The sequence below is a fragment of the Arctopsyche grandis genome, chromosome 4 (genome assembly GCF_051622035.1).
Source record: "Arctopsyche grandis isolate Sample6627 chromosome 4, ASM5162203v2, whole genome shotgun sequence".
Lineage (NCBI taxonomy): Eukaryota > Metazoa > Arthropoda > Insecta > Trichoptera > Hydropsychidae > Arctopsyche > Arctopsyche grandis.
Window position 1 is genome coordinate 32,613,163 of NC_135358.1, and position 16,553 is coordinate 32,629,715.

General features: G+C 34.6%; 1 protein-coding gene and 1 long non-coding RNA gene across 2 annotated transcripts in view; one reads left to right on the plus strand and one right to left on the minus strand.

The window, feature by feature from the left end:
- Positions 1-16,553, plus strand: part of LOC143911133 (uncharacterized) — a 112,118-nt gene that overhangs the window by 24,082 nt on the left and 71,483 nt on the right. The gene's annotated exons all lie outside the window — the stretch shown is intronic.
- LOC143911132 (uncharacterized) overlaps positions 8,394-16,553 on the minus strand; it is a 124,333-nt gene continuing 116,173 nt past the window's right edge. The window contains exon 2 of the mRNA XM_077429895.1: positions 8,394-10,184. Within this exon, the coding sequence (XP_077286021.1) occupies positions 10,037-10,184 (148 nt within the window). The 3' untranslated portion in view covers positions 8,394-10,036. The remainder of the gene's footprint in view (positions 10,185-16,553) is intronic.

A 16,553-nucleotide genomic window follows, 5' to 3' on the forward strand; every position in this document is an offset into this window, starting at 1 on the left:
ATGCCGAGCACCATAAACCTGGCAGTCTCTCATACACTCGGGACTTAATACTATTATGAGTACACCTACCCACCCACCCAGATACATCCCCCTACGCCCGTGTATCGTATATCTCATATACATACATGTATACGGTGGGTCGATTGAATTAACTAACTTGAGTTGAAATATTAAAATATTTAATGTAATTATATAAAATAAATTTTTAACACACAAGTTTGAGTAAGGATGGAGATGATACAATTAATTTTTATTCAATAGAATGTATATATGAAGAAAATACGTATAGACGTATATGTATAGATTTAAGCATCTAGCTACATTAGACAAGCTTCCCAGTGGGTTTATCGTTGGAATTTCAAAATTCGCGTTCTTCGCTCCGGCCTAATACATTGTATACATATATCTTTGTTTAAGAATGAATTTTATCTCATCACCAGTTGGAGACATTAAATTGCACAATTAATTCATCAATCATGCGGATTTTTTTTATTTCTTATTTAAATTTAGACCACTGTGGCATTACAGGAATACATAATGCGCCACATACAGAAAATATACATATTTATACATAATACATAAAAAAAAAACAATACTAGCAAAAGTTCAAATAATAATAGTAGTAGTCACGACACATATGTACATATAATAATAGTTAAATATGAGAAACAAATTGGAAATATCTTGCATCAACAATCAGCCTCAGCACCAATATATTATGTACATAAAAGAACCAGCCGTGAATACAAAACATATATCACTGTCCAATTATAAAAATGATGAGTGCAGGCTACCAGATTAATAAGTTTAAATAATATCTGATAACGTACGCTCATTGAGGTGAAAAATAACGATTTCATTAAGAAGTCAGATAGCTGATGGAATCAGAGCCATCCGATAATGATTTGTGCGGCAGGATGTACAACCGTCAAATGATGATGTCTACCACGCACATAATTACTAAGGACATAAAGTCCCAACTGTTCCAGCAACGACAGGCATGGCGTATTACCATGGAGAAGCTGGAGAACAAAACGAATCAATGAGAAGTTTTTCCGAAGTTCAAGGGAATTATACTCAAACATGCCCAAAAGGAAAGGAGTATGAGTAGAGGGGTATATGGGTAATACCCATATTTTATCCTAAATAGGAATCGAAGAAATGCTTTTTGCACTTTCTCAATCATTAGAAAGTAATGTAATCAATTATGTACATATGTATATAAAACAAATGTACATTTTATATGAATTTGCATGTATGAAGTTTATTTAAAAATAATCTTACGAGTTTTATTTTAAGTCATGGAACAATTTGTTTCATCATCTTCTTTTTGGTACTCCTCAGTATTTAAAATGATATACAATTTCACAAAAAATAGTGCAATTAATATTGTATGTACATATGTATATGTTCATACGTATTAAAGCCAGATTTTTAGAATTGAAACACCAAAAATACGCACAATACATTGTCTAATTACACTATGGAACCCTTTGAATAGTTTTTTATCCCCATCGTTCCCCGTCCATCCGTCCATTTTTGTATCCAGACTCCAAACATGGGGAGGGGGGGGGGGGAAAGATACAGTTATACAATTATTGTATATATGTATGTAGTGTTAGACTGAAACGTGGAGCTTTGAATCAATTTAATTAGATTTCAGCTGATGCAGGGGAGGTGTCGACGTGTGGTGGTCGTGTACAGTGTACCTAGGCTTGTGTCGCGCGCCACGGTTTGAACACCGCCGCGGCCACGTGTGTCGGCAAATAATCGGATTACGTGTGGCTGGCTGTCGCCCCCTTGGCATTATCTGTGCGGACGGGCCTGTGCGGTCGCAAACTTCTCGCAATAATTTGTCCAGGCTTGTGGCCTAAAAAATACAGACCAAAAGTGCATGACCCCATGATGGGTATACCGACATAAATACATGTCATTTTTGGTACATCCATGAATCCTGGTACAATATATGAAATAAATAGCTGAACACTTGTCTTAGCTGAAATTTTCGACTGAAATCAAAATGCAAAATAGTGAAATTTAAACACATTTTTGCTATAAGTTTATAAATAGAACAGGATATCGTCATATATACATATAATATTGCTATTCTGTCAGTGCATCTGTGTGTCTGTCTGTCTGAGATAACGCTTGCCGTACTATAATAGTCGTTTCGATTTGACATACATATGTAATTTTATATACAACTAAAGTTTTTTATACCTATTCATTGTTGCTACACCTATATATAATATGTACATATAAAATTGAATGTGTTTGTCTCATATAGGCTCCTAAACCACTCAACCGATTACGATGGAACTTTGTTGTATGCATGTCCGGGAAACGGGAAAAAAAACCTCTTAATAATAATATTCGTAATTGTGATTTTACCGACGCGAAAGTTTGAAGCGTCATTGTGTAGTCAAGGAAATGTGCTCGTTGGTAACCACGTTACCAGTTGGTTTATGACGACACGGCTTTGAAGAGACACGAGTTGAACTCCAACCATCACTTGAAACAGTAACGGGAATGGGAACGCAAGAGGAACGGGAACGGGAATTGCATGCGTTATTGTGGCATTGCAAGGCATGCTGGGTTCAGCTGGTCATATATATAATACCGCTATTCCGTCTGTCTGTATGTCTGTCTGAGATAACGCTCGCCATACTATAATAGTCGTTTCGATTCGACATTTGTACATACATATGTTCGTCACTGCTAAAACGTATACAAAGATATGATAACAAAAGAAAAAACTTCTATATATACTATTTGATGCCAATCTTTCCGCTTGGCTGAGAATTTACCGCCATCTATTGAACATTTATTTAATTAATTAATTTTTCTATCGGTGTTTTATATTGTTAATATGTAGTTAGGTAGGTAGGTAGTTTTTACCATTTTTTTCATATTAAACTATTAAATATAAATATATTTAAAAGGTATTTGAAAAAATTCTGACCGCGTGCGGATTGAACACAGGACAAACACATTTAATTAATTTTTTTTTATTAAATATCTTAATATGCCAACACCCATGCGATGATATTTCATCGGGTACAACACTAGTTCCTATACATATAATATGAATGTACTCGTATATAGAATGGGTATATCTTACTTATAACCTATTTATTGTTCATATTCATTCCCCAATGACGAAATATTTTCTAAATTAAAGTTTCAATCTTCAGATGAAATTTTGATCTCATTGCAATCAAAAATATACATAAATAACCATTTTGTAGAAGATCAAATCAAAAATTATTTATTAATGACGAGTGGTATGGATGACAGCTTCCAAGAAAGAAATAATAAGATTTATTATAATGCTTTTGGAAATATATTTTTATGATTTTTAAATCCTATGTACATATTTCTGGTATACCTGGATTCTTATAGTAATATTAATTGTAAGGAAAATTCATTAGAGAAGGTAAAATTAGGAATTTGAATACAAGCATACCAAAAAACTCTGGTAGATCGATCTAGAAGTTGAGAAAAGGAAATAAGCTCACTGTGGGAAATTTTGTACTACATATGTATGTATATATGTACATAGATACATATGTATGAATATGTAAGTCTTATGGTAACAAAAGACATGCTCTCCTCGAAGAGTTGGATTTCTGAGTCTATATTGAATACGGAGATAAAGATGGAATCAAAATATGAATTGTTGAGAATCATAAATGAAAATATACTTTGCTAAGAGTGGCTAGAAGGGATGTAAGTTGGACAAAAGAAGCCTTAAATCGTACTAAAGAGAATGTAGAAGAAACATATACGACTTTGTGTAATTGTGCAAAAAAAAGTAGATGAATAGAAAACGGTGACGAAACATTGAGTTCGATGATGATTGTTCCTACCTTACTTAATCTTCTAGCCCTCCATATCTTCTTGATAGGAAGTCAACGAAACAAATGTAAAACGGCCAGTTTATTTTTTGTATGTCTTTCATAAAATCTTAATCTATCCACTTAATCATGAGATCTTGTGTGTTCGTATGTATTGGCGTGTATCTTACTAGGGATTGCATAATTCAGTGCGTCGTTTTGCGCCCCGTCGCCTATTAGGATCACATCAAAAAGGAAAATGTATAATAAATATGCGAGTCGTAAAGAGATAACATCAAACGCCGCGAATAATTTAAACCATCCCTCGCCGGCGAGGGTTCAATTAAAGTTTAACACTCGTGTTAATTCCCAGTGTCCCCGTGCACCCTCCCCCCACCCCCCGGGCCGCTTATGAAATATCAAAATTTCGGGGTGGGACCCCAAAAACCGACTAGGGAGGAGAACCCATTGAGTTATCACCATTGAAGATGTATGGGCTTTGGTATTACACAAACACGCGAGCTTGGGAAATAAATACGATTTAACCCTTTTTTAATACATACCTTTATATATGAGTGTGTGCACATTTGAATTCATTCGAATTTAAATTATTAAATTCATTCAAAGTTAAATCACGTGTCAGTTTTCATACTTGAATGTGTTTGGGTAAAGTATGAGGATGCATTAGTTAACCTTTATTTTGTCGAAGTGTGGAAAATTCTCGGGAATGTTTAATATTGTATTTTATATGTAACTAGTGGTTTTACCCAACTTCGCTCGGCATTTGTAATATAAACCGCTTTAACATTTTATTAAATTTATTTGAATATTCATTTGTTCGATGACGCCACGGATTTACGAACCAACAATACTTATATACATACATACTAAGTCTCTTTCTAAATCATATATTAGACTAGCTGAACCCAGCATGCGTTGCAATGCCACAATAACGCATGCAATTCCCAAGGTTGGTATGAGTGGGACGTGATGTAAGGGTTGGCATGCGTGCGCGCAAGTTGGTTACCAACGTACACATTTCCTTAACTACACACTGGCGCTTCATCATCGTAATTACGAATATTATTATTAAGAAGTTTTTTTCCCGTTTTTTTTTTCAAACTAACCTTCCCGGATATACATACAACAAATCCTGAAAGTTTCATCGTAATCGGTTCAGTGATTTAGGAGCCTATTAGAGACAGACAGATAAACATTAAATTTTATATACATACATATATCTATAGATTCGTGCATATTATATTATTTGTAAGTTTCAATTTAATATTGATTTTTACTGACTTTTATCTAAATGTTTAAGTTAAACTGGGCTAATTTTAGTTTGCAGCTGTACTTCAAAAGCGTATTGATTATTTCTATATAGTCGTTTTTTGAAGTCTTAACTTCTTAATTGTGGAAAGTAAGTTTGAACCGAATCTGAAACAAAACACTTAAGCCTAACCTTCAGTTGTTTTTTTTTTAATTCGACCATTACGCTTGGCCTCTGACGTTTCAATGCGCACTCGGTATTTTTGTGTCACTCGCTCGTATTGTAGACATGGTACACGATGTAAAGGGAGGGGGAGGTGGAATGTCTAAAAATATATGTATAAAGTCAGTTTTTCTTCAATTATAACTTAAAAGTCAACATTTCTATCGTTGGCGACCTTCCACACATTTGGTTTTCATACGAAACACGCCTTAATTAAATTTTCAAACAAAAAAAAGTGCTTTTAAGAAACTATATTATACACATTTCAATGACAGTATGCCTAATGGTTTTCTAATAATATCATCATCGTCATCTCACAAAATATTTCTTAACCCAAAGTATACTATATCTTAGTATACTTTATAAGAACTTAACCGGCAACATAGATCAGTGTGGTCATGGGTTCTATTCCGGCATTGTTGCTGTCCAGACATTGGATATTTGACAAGGTCGATCGTTTTCTTTCAAAGTTTGCTAATTTATCTAATTTCATTTGAAAAGGTTCCAAAAAACTGGCAATCCTGTTCTATTTCTCGCAAAATTTGTGTAATCTCATAATTAAATGCTACAAAAATTATATTTTAAATGCTACAAAAATTGTCCATAGATGTCTCTATGATGATTCTAATGTTTTTTGCATATAAATCGTCAAATTTTGAGACGAAAAACTCGAAATTTGTGAGACATTTATGGACATATTTGCAGCATTTTTATACGAAATAATGAAATCTGAGATGCTAAAAATCTAAAATTGTGAGAAATAGGTAAAAGTTTCCAATTTGCTGGAAAGTTTCAATGAAGATCAGCAAACTCTGATAGGAAACGATCGACCTGGAGTAACAAAACAAGGTCTGGCCAGCAGAAACGAGTGGGATTTGAACCCGTGACAACTCTGTTCAAAGCATTATATGCATTATATGTTCAAATCATTATTAGATTATTCTGCTAATTCTACATACACTGGTATGTATATACCAGTGACGTGCCGTAACTTTTAAAACAGGGGACTAGGTATGGACAAAAAATATATTTTTTAAATTTTTGAATTATGATTATGTGTCTTGAAGTTATGAGTATAATTTTTTTAATTTTTGTGCTAGCAGGAATATTCTAATTTTTATTTTTTTCTATTGTCTACCTTTTTTAATATGCATATTTTTGTCTTCGAAGTTTAATTTTCTGAATGATTTGTTGAACAATCTCGTTATTTGTTTCCGCGTTGATTTGTTCCGAGGGAATCGTTTCGTATACTCGAATGTGGACTCGAACCCTTGACCACTATGTTCGAAAGCATATATGTATGTATGCTTACCACTAATCCACGCTGCTGGTTAAATGTACGTGTATCTTGATTAGTCTGAACATATATATAATTAACCAGCAGCGTGGTCTAGTGGTGAATATTGAATTATTTCGTACTTGATGTTACGAGTTCGATTCCCCGCTGTTGTCAAATCAAGTCTCGCTGTTGGCCAGACCTTGATTTGTCTAGGTCGATCGTTTCTTATCATAATTTGCCAATTTTTCTGATTTTCATTGAAACGATTCCTGTAAAATTGGCGTTTCCTTCCCAATTTTCTGTTGCGAACCTTTAGTTATTGTTATATCTTAGGTTTCGCCATATTGCTCACCATAGATGTCTCTGTGGTTGTTTATCGAATATAAAATTCGTATTGTTACATGAAAGTTATTCATCGTTATTTATCGTATTAATACGATGTTTGTAATATATGTATGTATACTGACCTATGTATCTATGTAATAATTATGTGGACCAGAAAGGCGCATTTGGGATTTACCTGTTAAACCTTCCTGGTATATTTGTAAAATAAAATAAAAATAAACTTAGAATGAAAATATAAACTTTAAATTAGACATAGTACCACAAACTAATGAACTAAAACAAACAAATCGCTGAACAAACAATCGAATACGTATTTAATAAAACATTTGATAAATTGCACTCGAAAGCAATGCTTGTCTTAACACCTCGCCCCCATTCGAACACGGAATAAAATGTGCAATATGTGAGCATAAAAAACAAGCACATGCATTCACACTTATAAAATATGTAGGTGAGTGTGTGTACCGTCTAAATAAGAGGAGTGCTCAAATTTGGTATAGATTGTTTCATTTCATTTGGGCAAAGGTGTCGGTCCGGAATGGAGTCCTTTTGAATTGGGTATGCGCTCCCCCTATCAGCGCCAGATCAGGCCCCGGGGACATATGGATTAAAAGTGGCGTAGCTTTTTCAGAGGTCCCTCGTTTCGTCGGGGGGTGTGTGGGAGGCTGGGGGTGGTTGCCTATTTAGCTAAACAGCGTCGACAGCAGCGCCACCAGGCGACGCCTAATAACGCCAAAATGGATAATGATCATTACACGGTGTAGTTTTTTTTAGAGTTTTCGCAACGTTGCTGAAAATTTTACGAAATCAATGACCCATCTGCCTATTGCTTAGCTTTCTACTACGCAGCTATGTATGTCTGGGTGGTTTGCCTTAACTTCGAATTGAAACAGTTTCATTATTGGCGTCATTTGTTACTGTTTGCATCACTGGCTCAAGACTTTTGAATTCATTCTGTTGTTTCTTTGATTATATCCATCCATCCAAAGTTTTATTTATTTTCAGGTTGTGCTTTATACTTCTAATTTACAGTATGAGGATTCATTTGAGCAATCTTTTTACAACCAATAGATTTTCAGACTAGTATTCTTGATGTATGTAGTTTTTATTTTATGCCTTCAACATACTTAAAAGGGATGGACACCAGCGCCTTGTCCATACAAACGTATTACACTTCTCCCTTCCTTAATTATGTATAGCACTAGAGAATTTTTTTTTTTAATATGCTATGGATATCCACTATATGCATGTTTCTATCTTTTTATTTTTTTGATTAGTTATTTTTTATATGAGCTAGGAGCCGCCAAACATCTATAAAATCGCGTCTTTTTTACACCCACGAAAAGAGTCCAGCGTGCTTATTTAACGGTTGATTTTTAAAAAAATACTAGCACACAAACATAGAAAATATCTTTCTCATACCAATGATATATTTTTTTTTAATTGGTCCAGTTTCGGAGGAGAAACCTGGAGAATACGAAACCTCGATTTTGTCGATTTAAAATACGTATTATCTGGTCGAAGCGAAACTGTCGCATTCACTCAATATATATATTGATATATATTGTCGCATTCACTCGATATATACATCCACTCAATATATTGTACAATATATTCTCTGTACGGTACTGTATATCGAAGAAAGGAACGGCAACAAAATTAAGGTTTCGGGTATACAGCCCTCTTAATGAAAATTTTAATATAATGCTAAGAACTTTTAAATCGTATGAAGGATCAACTGATATCTGAAATGTTAGGGCATTTCTTTTCAGAATCTCTGAATTAAACTAAGGACACCAATTTTGAAAAGTGTCAGATCAAAAGTTCTAGGTGCAATATAAGCATATTGATCCGTTATTGCTGTATATTGAGAGATCACAGTTCAGTTGTTCAGAGATCACAGTGATGTTTTCATAGTCTCTAAATAAGGACTTCTTTTGTAAAGCGTCAGATCCAGTTCCATAGTTCTGGTTGCTATATATTGGTATGTTGATCCGTTAATTCTTTTAATTGAGAGTTCATAGTTCAGCAGGTTAGGGATTTTTTTCAGAATCTCTGAATTAAACTAAGGACATCAATTTTAAAAAGTGTCAGATAAAAGTTCAGGGTGCAACATTAGCATATTGATCCGTTATTGCTGTATATTGAGAGATCACAGCTCAATTGGCTGGGGCATGTTTTCAGAATCTCTGAATAAGGACGTCAATTTTGAAAAGTGTCAGATCAGTGTTCTGTTTGTTAGATTAGTACATACATACATACGTTGATCCGTTAATCTTTAATATTTATAGTTTACAGTTCAGTAGGTTAGGGATTTTTTTCAGAATCTCTGAATTTAACTAAGGATAACAATTTTGAAAAGTGTCGGAAGTTCTGGGTGCAACATAAGCATATTGATCCGTTAATGCTGTATATCGAGAGATCACAGTTCAGTTGGCTATGTAGAGTGTGTTATGTAATTGATTATTATTGCTAAAATTTTTATTATTCAATTTTCTATCTACATTTGTATACGTATACATATGTATATAGTATACTTTTGCAAGCGTAATAATGCGCTTATTCCCGTCGGTGATTGTGGCTGTTATCTGGCGTGCGATCTTGTCGGGCACAAAAGGCGCCCCTGTTGATTTCGAGATGGTTATCCAATCCCATCATACGAGGTGACGCCTCTGCAAAACCTGACAACCCCTTTGCAACCCCATACCACCCCCACTGACAGACTTTGGCTTCATATTCGTCCAAATTGCGCATCAAACGGCGACAGATTGGACAAGCTCCCCGTGGACCATCGCGGCTTTCACACTCTAGAAGGCTACACTCGCTAACTTTACATTAAACGTACTTTATATACATATGTAAATAATTGAACATCATGAGTACCCATATATTCGTGTTTTGATTTTGAAGTGATTTCAAACCCAACAGAATATTTAAGTTGAACTGGATAGAGGTGAAATGCAATAAACTGGAGTCATTCTTAACGGTTTTAATTCTAATAATAATTTATACTACTTTTTATCAAAAGTTGCTATAATAATTATGACTCATGGACCATATGAGTCATGGTATCCTTTCAATTTTCTAAGATATATTCCAGTTTCGTCCGAGACTGATAGGTGTATCGATGATGACTTCACAATTAGAGTTCAGGGAGCATATTTTTGGAAAATACATACATACATATGCATACATAACAAACTTCTTGGGTCTATCAGCTTTGCCTCGTTCTCTAAAATAAATAAAACATATATGTATTAATTTGTCATTCAATTTCATAATGCTTTCGATTGAGTATTTATTAAGCCATATTGTATATGTTACAGTAAAAGTGTAAAGCTCGAATCAGTATACACTGACTAGTAATTGTATGCATTATAAAAGTCACCCAGTCACATTATACCCGGGAGAATGAATGAACACGTTTGGTAGTAAATTCATACACTAGCTATCCGTTCGCAGTAAATGTTTACGAAAGGAAGAAGAAGTTGAAATTCTTAGCAAGTATATAGTCGGACTATGACAGATTAAACTGAAAGAATAAAAACTGAAAGAATGTGAACAAAATAAAATGTAACCTAACCTAACCTACAATCGTAAGTAGTACGGATGTACGTAATTGTAAAACTTCTACATTGGATTTAACCTGTTAATTATTGTCTATTTTGTATCAATTCAACAATAAATTAGTTATTTGAACACGATATGTCATATTCTTGAGCATAAAATTTATTGGAAGAGCAACTTCAAACTTTGCTCAGCTGTCAAACCACTCAGATTTAATTCTTTAGCAGATTTATTAGCAAGTGCGTGAATTTGAGCGTCAGTGTATACTTTGTCTAGTAAGAGTATCGTAAGCTTTAGCTAAAAACAAGGCTAGTGTACGCACTTACTAGTCAATGTATACTGATTCGAGATTTGACGCTCTTACTTTAACATACATACATACAAACACTAATAATAACAATTAAAATCTACCAGTTATTTCTAAAAATACTTGAAATGTATTCCACCAAATATACATAAGTACTTAAAGCAATCCACTATTTTGAGACATTTCCAGTCAATCATACGATATCATCTTCGAAACGGATAAATCTGGGTCGAGCATGATGGGAGCATCCCAAAAATGGATATACTTTGTTTAGTAAGAGTATCTGTGGAATCTAGCGTCGTAAGCTTTAGCTAAAAACCACGGGTAGTGTATACATTTACTAGTCAATGTATACTGATTCGAGATTCGACGCTCTTTCTGTAACATATGTACATATATACAAACACCATAATAACAATTAAAGTGTTACGAGTTATTTCTAATGATACTTGAAATGTATTCCGCCAAATATATGTAAGTACTTAAAGCAACGCATTGATTTGAGACATTTCTAGTCAATCATACGATATTATCGTCTTCGAAACAGATAAATCTGGGTCGAGCATGATGGGAGCATCCCAAAAATGGTCACGACATGACAGTCCGAAAGACACCAGATGAATTTCGACTTGGCAATAAATAACAAACATCACTTGATACTACGAATATGGAAATTGGAAAAAATCAATATTGCACAGTGATTTTTTCTGAGCAGCACACGTTGCATGTATGTAATTCGATACGGAGCGTGAGATTGACACCGGCCGCATTAAATTTATGGAATCGTGCCTTCATTATAATAATATTTTATTTAAATTGATATTTAACAGCTCATTCAATTATACTAAACATCATATTTACATTTTGTAATTTACATAATGCTACAAACACACACTTGCATACCATTTACACCCAGTCTCCGGCATGGGTCTGACCGAATCACGTGACCTTGGACGTACACGCATGATTTACGAGCGCAATAAAACATTACCGAAACCCGATACGACCGTTATCGCGATCGGCCACGTTATACCGAGCGGACTATACCGACTACGTATTGTTGCTGCTACTAATATCGCAACATTATAGATATATATACATACATATATAGAAATGTTTGCTGCCACCAAACCTTTAGTTTTATTAACACGGAGATGTCTTCGTTTTGTCTATGTACATATGTATGTATATGAAGATCTTTGGGTATTATCGATATCTGTTTACCTTTGTATTATGAACTATGGAATTCAGCTCCTCAACAAAGTGAAGAAACATATTTCATTGGAGGTACCTCATTTATATTAAATTTACAATAATGTTTATTTGGTATTCTTAACCCTTTGGATGCTGACCAACGCCGATCGGTGTTTTGCGATCGGTGAAGTCCATGGGCCTGAAAAATGGCGATAGGCATTGTATTTTGAGCATGTACAAAGTAAACAAGAATACTACACACCAAGCCTTTCCAGGTAGCATTGAAAAATTAGCGGTTTGGGAGATAATTGAATTCAAAAACTTAAAAAAAGAGGACACCTATAAGGGGAGGTACCATTTCCGGTCAACTTAAATATTTTAAAAATATTTACGTGGTGTCGATAAGAATTTCAGTAACCGATACTAAGTTTCAGTTCGATAGGACTAACGGTGTTCAAAAAATCATCAAAACACACACACACACACACACACATTTTCTAGATCATTAAAACGTGATCAGTAATCGGTTCTGAGTTCGAATCAGTTAAAATCTCGAGTTCGAATTTTCGCATAATCACAAAACTTCATCTATTGTTACTACGTACATAGATAAAGTAAAAATGTATTGAATATTGGTTGTGTAATCCGTGTCAATGTTTATAAAGACTGTTTTACACCGGAATTTCTAAATTTATAACCATAGCAGAATTTCCCCACGGTAATCTCTGAGTTTTTTAGATTGTAGTTTGGCATTTAAATAGTGAGCATTATATTTTAATAACAATGAAGAAGATGGAACTACATAGTTTTGGAAAAATACATTCATTAATAGATTTTTTATATTGTTGCAATATATATTAGAGTCTAAACGCACCTTTACAAAACTCGAAATCCTCACCGGTATTTATCTAGGGTTTTTTCAGATTAGCTACAATTTTTTATACCTGCTTTCTGTTGGATTTCTACATAGTTTAAGTTGGAAATGTTGGCGAAACTTTCAACGTGGCGGGCTTTCAACCGAAAATAAGTCAGCACTCAAACGGTTAATGGCATCATCGATGGCTCTGAATTGGTGAGCTTAATCAGATTCCATGCATAGGGCAGATCAATTAGATGTAACCATCTTCTTGTTATGCCTAGGTTTACCACCCATTATTCATCGAACTCAGCCATGTAAAGATTGCACAGACTGGGTAATTAGCTGTATATGTTTGATTTATTTAATGTCAGTAGATGTAAGCTAAAATGGGATTTATCCAAATATTTTTTTTAAATGTTGTAGTTTATTTTTTTGTCTTTCTTTATATTTTTCTAAATTTTATTACTAACTTTATTTGTATTGTATTTTTTATTTTCTTTGTGTAAATGTTAATTTTTTTAATAAATATTGAAGGAGTTCAATTTTTGGCTCCAAAAAATCACAGGGTTCGCCCCTTCATACTTTATCATTCTTTAGATATTTTTAAAACCAGTTATGATGTTGTAGATCTTAACATCGTATTTATTTTTCCTATGATTTATTTTATGCACTGTCTACGACTGTCTTTTACCACTGTCTAGGACTATACAAAACAGTGGTAAAAAATTGAGAAATTCGTCCGAAATACTCTCGGTGATCAATAATGAAGACGTCAGTGTCAAATTCGCGGCTCGTTAACGTCAAATCGAATAATAACAACGGGGTCTGGCGAAAGGCTCGAAGGTTCGCGAAAGCACAATGGGTGAAAAATCGTGCGAAATTGAATGGGTCGTCAATGAACTATGAAAATATCGCCATGATGGTGTGTCAAAGGGTGTTAGCGCCGAAGAAAGCCAATTACCGAAAATGGCCCGCGGGCACGTTTAAACTGAATTTTTAGAGTGGAAAGCTCTCGAGGTCTCTGATGCAGTGTTTGTAATTTTTTTTTGAAGGGTGCGTATAGTTCAGGGGTGGTCAAATTTGAAGCACGTGAGAGTAGAATCACGTTGTGTGACTTTTATATGGTATATACATTTAGTTTAAATTCGCTTTACAGTTGTTTGACAGGCAGCAAAAGAGGTTCTTACATACTAAGTTAATAAGAGGTTGAAATATGTAATAGAATTTTATCTGTGTTCAATTCTTGTAATACATATCGTCATCATGATCATCTTCAGCCATTCACCATCCACTCCTGGGTGAAGGCTTCTTCAACACACTTCTACTCGTCTCTGTTTTGCGTAACTTTCATCCATCTCAACCCAAACATTTTCCTAATTTCATCTACCCATCTTCCTTGCTGTCGTCTTTTAACCCTTTTGCATTCTCTCGGGTACCATTCTAGCATTTATTTTGTCCACCTCTAGTCTATTCTTCTAACCACGTGGCCCACAATTTGTCATCTCTTCACTCTATCCACTACATATATTCACTACCCTCGTGATACTCACCCACGTATTCTACTTTCAGTTTTTCATGTAAATGAAAATATGTATGTATATGAAACTCTCTCAAGTTTGATTTGGTTAACATGTTCTTACAATATTTGCTAAGGTTATCTGATGTAGAGACTTGTATTATTTCATTATGTTATTGTAACGTAATGAAAAAAACACACGTACAACTGACTTAGCCTGTTGTCAAAATGAATAAAAGTGTCCTACTGTTGAAAGTGACAACAATACTCTGCATTTATGCTATAGTTTCGGCATATATTTTTATGTTTGACAAAGATTATATTGTTGCGTAGGGGTGGGTGGGGGATCCAAGTAAAAGGCCTTAGTCGCTTCACAGCATTTATTGATGATTAAGGAGATACACGCACTGGCAGTGCTCAGTCCAGAATGACATGATATCGCCTACGTACCGCCTTATAAGGGGTAGATCTCTCAGGACGTCTAATCTGTTTACCTATTGCATAGTCACGTATTCGGATATGTCTTCCCACGGTATGGGTCAGTTCTGCGAAGGGATTAATAACGGTCATTGTTTAGCCTATATGCACTTAGAGTCTAGATATAATCGCTATCGCCTCTAAGTGCAAGCACTTAGTTAATCCGTTAATAGATAATCCTTGAACGGTCACACAGTCTCTGGGATTCTATTCGCTTAATCCGCGGTGTACGTAACAATATTATTTTACAACAGTGTGAACCGAAATAAATGAATAACTAATTTTTTTCAATTTCTTGACTTCGCCACTTTCATAATTATGGGCACACACGTAAAGTCCCATATGTTCCAGCAACGGACATGAAGTATTACCGTGTAGAAGCTGGAGAACAAATATTAGAATATCGAATATATTGTGAATATGGGTGTATAAATTTATAAAATACATATATATATATATATATATATATATATATATATATATATATATATATATATATATATATATATATCATCATCATCATCATCATTTACAGCCACTCGCCATCCACTGCTGGATGAAGGCCTCTCCAACACGCTTCCACCCGTCTCTGTTTTGCGCACTCATCCATCTCACCCCGCACATTTTCCTAATTTCGTTCACCCATCTTCCTTGCGGTCTTCCTTTTACCCTTTTGCTTTCTCTCGGGTACCATTCAAGCATTTCTTTTGTCCACCTTTCGTCCATCCTCCTAGCTACGTGACCCGCCCATTGCCATTTCAATCTCTTCACTCTATCCACTATGTCCACTACTCTTGTCATACTTCTCACCCACGTGTTCCGCTTTCTGTATTTCCTCGTTATGCCAAGCATACAGCGTTCCATACTTCTTTGAGTGCATTGGATTTTATTTTGCATCTTGGCGTTCAGTGTCCAAGTTTCACATCCATACGTCATCACTGGCAAAACGCATTGATCAAAGATCTTTTTCTTCAGGCAGAGTGGCATTTTTGATTTAAAAACAGCATTCATCCGTCCAAATGCACTCCATCCTAATTTCATACGTCTCTTTATCTCATCTTTACTACCAGACATGTCAATTATTTGACCTAAATATAAATACTTATTTACTACTTCTACTGGTTTATCATCTAATGGGATGCTATCAGGCATGCAATAACTATTGATAATAATAAATTAAATAAATAGAATAAAATAAAATAAATATGATGTAAATCATAATAAAAAACGGTTTTATGGATAGATTCATTTAAAAATTTCATCTTTGGTTTGTAGAAATATATATGTATATATGTACATTGATACGGATAACTAAATTTCAAAAATGAATGTATGATTTTTCGAGGTTTTTAAATAATGAAATTTCATTACAGATAAACCAAACCGTCTATTAGTATATGTTTGTTCTGATAATTGGGTAAAATATTTCATTTTATCTCACATTGTGCGTGGTTTTTACACACACTGCGGTGCAAAAAGCTCGCGCGGCCCCACGCAGAAAGCTCTCGGCGAGTTTATGAGCTTATTACGAAATTGATTAGATTTGGTCCATTCATCCCGTTGCCCATTCATCTGGCTCTTTTTGTGTCCCTTGGATGGCCGCGTACATACATATATTTTTTTCCCAACCGACATTTGTTACCCTGTATTTTATAGTCCGTGACGCGGGCGATAATTTCGC